This window comes from Brassica oleracea, chromosome C4, assembly GCF_000695525.1.
Source record: "Brassica oleracea var. oleracea cultivar TO1000 chromosome C4, BOL, whole genome shotgun sequence".
Taxonomy (NCBI): domain Eukaryota; kingdom Viridiplantae; phylum Streptophyta; class Magnoliopsida; order Brassicales; family Brassicaceae; genus Brassica; species Brassica oleracea.
Window position 1 is genome coordinate 37,715,789 of NC_027751.1, and position 6,366 is coordinate 37,722,154.

General features: G+C 34.1%; 1 protein-coding gene across 1 annotated transcript; it reads left to right on the forward strand.

The window, feature by feature from the left end:
• Positions 1–228: 228 nt before the first annotated feature.
• LOC106341465 lies at positions 229–1,687 on the forward strand. The gene is made up of 2 exons (XM_013780235.1): positions 229–523; positions 609–1,687. Exons 1-2 carry the CDS (start codon positions 454–456, stop codon positions 1,616–1,618), a joined length of 1,080 nt encoding a protein of 359 aa, XP_013635689.1. The 5' UTR covers positions 229–453; the 3' UTR covers positions 1,619–1,687.
• Positions 1,688–6,366: the final 4,679 nt, after the last annotated feature.

Genomic DNA, 6,366 nt, shown 5'->3' on the forward strand with positions numbered 1-6,366 from the left:
CGATTCTTTTCTTCTTAAATCTACAAAAATATCATCAAAATGCCGTGCATGCTACAAAAATTACCATGGCAACAAGCAAGGGTACAAGTGTGATTTCTGCGATTTTTATGTGCATGCGGAATGCATGAACATCAATATTCCTTCTCGTCATAAACATCCTCTCCAGCTCAGGCCATGCGACATGAATTTCTCGTGTTGTCTATGTGACACCAGATTTTCCAAGAAAAACTTTTATCAGTGTTCACGATGTTCTTTCCGTATATGTATCCCTTGTGCGAGAAAACCACTGACGATTCATCGATATAAGACCCACGAGCATACACTACACCAAATATTGATGAAGATCTCCTTCACTTGTGATGCGTGTGGGTTGTGCAGTACAGGCTATCCGTATATTTGTCATCAATGTTGTTTCATCATCCATAGATCGTGCATCTTCTTACCACGTGTTATATGCATCAATCATCACGACCACCGTATCTCTCATGTTTTCTCTCTTGGTCTGGGGAAGTTCATTTGTGGGGTGTGTGATGAGCCTGTTAATGTAGATTGTGGAGCATATTCTTGCTTGACTTGCTCTTCTGTTTTTCATTCGAAATGTGCAACAGATCCGATGTTTTGGGATGAGAAGGAGCTTGAAGGAATACCTGAAGAAGAAGAAAGCAAGCCCTTAGAAGTAATAGATCAAAATCTGATCATACATTTTAACCATGAGCACAATCTGATGAAGCTTTCAGTATCATCACTAAGGCACGGGGAAGTTATCTTGCCACATGAGGAAGGTAAACATTGTTTTGCATGCACCCTTCCTCTATACTCTAAATTGTGCTACAAATGCACACAATGTGATTTCATACTCCATGATACATGTGCTAACCTCCCTCGTAGTAAATGGTTCTTTCTTATCTATGAGAAACTGATTTTGTCCCCCAAAAGCATAAACCATTTTTTCTGTTACGTCTGTCACCGTTATTGTAACGGTTTCTCGTATTCTAATAGTGAGAACACAATTAGTATCGATGTGCGATGTGCTTCAGTTCCTCTCCCACTAAAACATGAAAGCCATCCACATAAGTTGGTATTTTATGATAACGATCAAAAAGACGTGAGATGTGAAGGTTGTGACTTGAGTGGTTGGCGTTTTTTACTACATTGCAAGCGTAATGATGATTGTGGCGGGTTATATTTATGCTTTAAATGCGTTACGCTACCCACATTAGTTAGACACATATACGATGACCATCCTCTTTCCTTACAGTACGGTAAGAAAAATGAGAGTTCTACATATTGGTGCGGGATATGCGAAGAGTTAATAAATTTAAATAGTTGGTTTTACAAATGCAATGATTGTGGCTCCACTCTTCATACTACATGTGTATTTCAAAATCTAATACTTTCAAGGCCTGGATGCAATTCAACAATGGATGACCTGAGGCAAATAACTTTCGTTCTTAACACTCGTCTTTCTCGGCCGATTTGTTACGTTTGTAAGACCAGATGTATGGATGATTTGGTTCTAATTGATAAGGAAGAGTCCATAAAGTTATTTGTATGCTATTCTTGTAGCTTTAAGTATTATCGTGGACTTTTACTACTAGAGGAAAGGTACCAGCCATGAGTGTATGCCACAAACAGTAATGAGATTATTTTCTAGAATTTAGTCTCATTCTTATCGTATTTATATTGTAATAAAATAATAAATATAAAATTGTATTAAAAAAAATAACCTTCACAAAGATATTATGAAAAGTAGTCATTCAAATAGATAATTAAAGGGAATCCTTCTTTCTTAGATCGATGCATACAAACTAAGACTGCTTCATAATTGTACAGATCTCTCTCTCCAAACGCAAAAAATGTTATAAAAAAACAACTTTTTTTTTCTCTATCGATCAACACCAATACATGAGAAATATTCACCCGATGTTCGCCTCACTGCTCAATGTGAAAAGCAGCTATTCACCAGAGTTGAGATACATCAGCAACTCCACAGGACCTCTTTAGCTCAAGTTAGAGTCTCACCCTACAATGGTTTATCTCTCACTTGACATTCCCTCAGCTCTATTCTCTATGAATATCTATGACTCAACAAGAATATAAGAACATAAACTAAATTGGCTTCCAATTCTTCTTAGTTACTCCCAACCACCATATAATAGCTGATTTAGAACATAATCCTTCAGTTCTCCACCTTGTTCTTTATCAGCAACTTGTTCTAATGATCCTCACTTTTTTAGGACTCATGAGTAACTCCTACTCAGCTTTAAATCTTCTAAGAAAACTTCATATCTTCCTCAGAACACTCTCCAACTTCATATCTTCCTGAGAAAACCTCTCAGCTTCATATCTTTGAGCTTTATCAAGCTCACTATCCTCCTTGGCAAGTTTAGTGTTTCTTTAAACTTGCCAATCGTTAATAATTTAGTGTACATATCTGCAAGATAGTAGGATGTAGCAATCTTTAATACATTCACTCAATCATCATTGATCCCTTGATTAAGTCCTGGATGAAATGGTATTTTACCTAACATGCTTTGTTCTCTCGTGAAATACATCACTCTTCACTAAAGCAGTGGCACTGTGAGAATTACAATACATGTTAACTGCTCTTTGTTCAAAATCTAACTCATTGGTCAAACCCCTCGACACTATTTGCTTCCTTTTCCACCTCTCACAATGCAATATACTTTGATTTTGTTGATGGCAATGCCACAACCTTCTCCAAGCTTAACCTCCAGCTGATCGATTTCCCACTAACTGTAAAACCGTACATGTTGTTGATCTTCTCTTGTCCATGTCCCCAATAAAATCTGCATCACGATAACTTTTCATTAAAAAATCTCCTTCCTTCCTATAACTAGTGGCGGAGCCAGACATTTTTTTTACTGGGGTCAAAAATAAATAAATAAATAGTTTATAAATTTCAAAAATATAATATACTTTACAATACACATATTTTATTGCAATTTTATTATATTGTAAATATTTTATTTTACTAAACAAATAATATAACTACCTAAAACCAAACATCACTATAATTTTTAATAACATTTAGATAATATTATTATTTTAGAAATTGATGCATTATCAAGTAAAAATAAAAATAAAATTAGCTATTTTATTCAAATTATGAATATATATATATATATATATCTTAAACATAACATATCTAATTAAATATAAACTTACAAAATATGATTATAGGGATTTTTTTTAGAAAAAGGGCTTTGATTAGACGGACTTAAGTAAACTGAAACATATAAAGAACTCTAATATAAATATGTTTTATTTATTTTTAGTTTGCAGTGACTAATAAAAAAAACTGAAAACAAAAAAAGAACTAGCAAAAAAATAAAACAAGTAACGTAAAAGATTTGTTGACAGATTAGATTGTCCTTTATGGTTTCAAATTAAATTGGATTCGAGTTAAAACGGAGTCCAAAACTAAACCGATTCCATTTTCAAAATCATTCTTTAGTTTATCTTTTACTGTTTTTTTCATTGTGGGGTCAACTAAATTTTTTTGTTGGGATCACAAACAAATTTTCATTAGAAAAAAAGAGATAATTCTACAAATTTAGTGGGGTCAGCTGACCCCCCTACCACCTTACTACTCCCGCCCCTGCCTATAACCCAACTTTGTATCCTAAGATCCCTTCACATACTTGAGTATCCATTTCACATCTAACCAATGATCTTTGATCGAAATACTCATATGCTTGCATACTAAACCCACTGAAAAGCTAAATCCTGACTTGTCAATATCATTGAGTACATCAAACTGCTGACTGCAATTTGATAAGGAATCACTTCCATCTTCTTATCATGTTCTTTTTTTTTCTCTTTCTGTAGTTGCTCTTGACTTGAAATGTATTCCCAAAGGTGTACCAACCGGATTTTCCTTATCCATCCCAAAGTTCCCTAAAATCTTTAGATGATATTTTTCATGTAATACAATTAATGTACCATTTATCTTATCTCAAGTAATTTTCATTCCCAATATCCTTTTAGCATCCCTTAAGTCTTTCATCTCAAACTTTGAGTTGAGCAAAATCTTTAACTCACATACACTTTGCTTATCCTTATATGCAATTAAAATATCATCTATGTAGAGCAATAAATAGATCTACACATCTTTCTATAACTTAAACACAACTGTCAAACTCACTTGTAACATATACGTTCTTCTGCATGAACCCATCAAAATGATTGCTTCTTTGACGTGGTGACTGCTTTACTCCATATAACGATCTTTTAAGTAAACATACTTTCTCTAGATTATCCTTGTCAGCATACCATATGGTTGGTCCATATAAATGGTCTCTTCTAAATGACTATGTGATAACATTGTCTTCAAGTTCATTTGGTGTGGCTCCATGTCAAAATGCATCACTGCATAAAGTAAGAATCTGATTGAGATGTGTTAATCCACATGTGAATTTTTTTTATTGATAATTGAATCCTTCTTTTTGAATATACTTAAGCCACTAATTTGGCTTTAAACCTTGGACCCTCAACTCCATCAATCTCAATCTTCCTCAACCCATTTACATCCTATAGGCTTCTACATTTAGTCTTTGTTCACTAATATCCAAGTTATGTTCTTCATCAATAAGACCACTTCGTCCCGTGATGCCTCTAATTATTTCTCAATATTTGAATCCTCCAATGCTTATTGATAACTTCTTGGCTCCAGTTTCTCACCATCCTCAATCATGAGATATGCATAACCTGCTATGTCGATCATCCTCATTCTAAACCTGATAATCCTGCAATTTAGTTGGAACCCAAATGATGATCGATCTCTAACCAATTGGTAATCGCTCAGATCATCATCTGCATTTTTAGTGAAACTAGACTTTTCTTCATTACTGTCATTCTGACTATGTTGGTCACCAGTCTAAACAGGTCCACCTTGATCTTCTCTATTCCTGATTATAACTGCAATATTATAACTTGAAAACTTGTAATTATCCATATGATCATTAACCATACTTGATTTTTCAGTTGCATATGTAGGAACCTTATTTTACTACCATAGGACAACTGATATTTGTAAAGAATAATAGGAACATAAATTAAAATTACAATACCGAAATATAAGAATAAAGAAGAATTGCAGAGTCGAGATGGTTAATCTCTTTCCTTAAATCTTTAAACGCCCAGTAGTGTGACGGTTTCATAGCGCTCAGATTCCCAGGATACAACTGCATCATTGTTTCTGTTTACCATCACCGAAAAACAGAATCTATCGACCATATTTCTGTGATGTACTCTCAGACGCAAAAGAATAAAAAATAAACATAACTATTCAACATGGAAGAATTGTTTTCCTATTTTCATTGTTCATCTGAATGTATGTATCTCGAATGAGAAGAGGAATGACTATTATATAGTCACTAACCAAACCTTACGTTTGTCATAGACCAAACCGTAAACGTTGGCACAAAATGGAGATTCTCATCATAATTATATGGATGTGCATTTAGATGTAGGTTACAAAATCATAATCAATTTTGCATTCATACCTCCACTACTTCACATTGACCAATTTATTACCAAAGACATTTTTTCTTTATTTTATTCAAACTTTATTTACCACAAATTTTTAAAAATAAAGACAAATAAATTAAGTAAAGACTAGACTAACAAGTCTAAATTCTTTATTAATTTCTGGAATCATTTACCAAATTTCAAAACCTGAAATTTAGGTTTGGTCCAAATATCTTTCTTTCTCAGTATAAACAAAGTTTTAAACCTTGCTTTATTTTCTCCATTTTATATACAAGAGGATTCTCACCTCATATTTCTAATATGAATATTTTACAAATACTTTCACATTAGACTTTCATTTCCCATTCAAAACCAACTTCGATTTTGACACACGAGTACACTACTTCATAGTGTCCAACATCTGGTTATTCCGACGAACGTCTTCGTCCGGAAACTTACCGAAAAAATGGTCTTAAACCATATCGTCAAAAACGAGTTCCAACAATCCCCCACATGAATAGAAATGACTCTAGACACTAGACGACTCGATAGACTTGACTTCCTAGACAAGACTCGACAAGACTCAACTAAGGACTTTTGAGAGTACAAACGAGAAATTCACTGCATGATGAGTTGGTAGCAATTTTCAGCCTTGAACCAGTCATTGTTAATAGCTATCGGATTTACTCGGCCAGGAGGTGGCCATGATGTCTTGAACCTCCCGGGATTTGGTGTAAACCTAGACAATAGCTACAACACAGTTTCATTCTCTCACAGAACTAGGTTCTCTATTGTGTTCATTTTGGCCGTGAACAGTCCTGGTTAATCATGAGTGAACTTGGAGAATATAGCATTTCCTTCATTCTCTTAGAA

Coding starts and splice junctions, on each gene's coding strand:
- LOC106341465 (XM_013780235.1), top strand. CDS start 454: ATGCATCAATCATCACGACCACCGTATCTCTCATGTTTTCTCTCTTGG. Junction 524..608: donor TGGGGAAGTTCATTTGTGGG/GTGTGTGATGAG, acceptor AATGTGCAACAG/ATCCGATGTTTTGGGATGAG.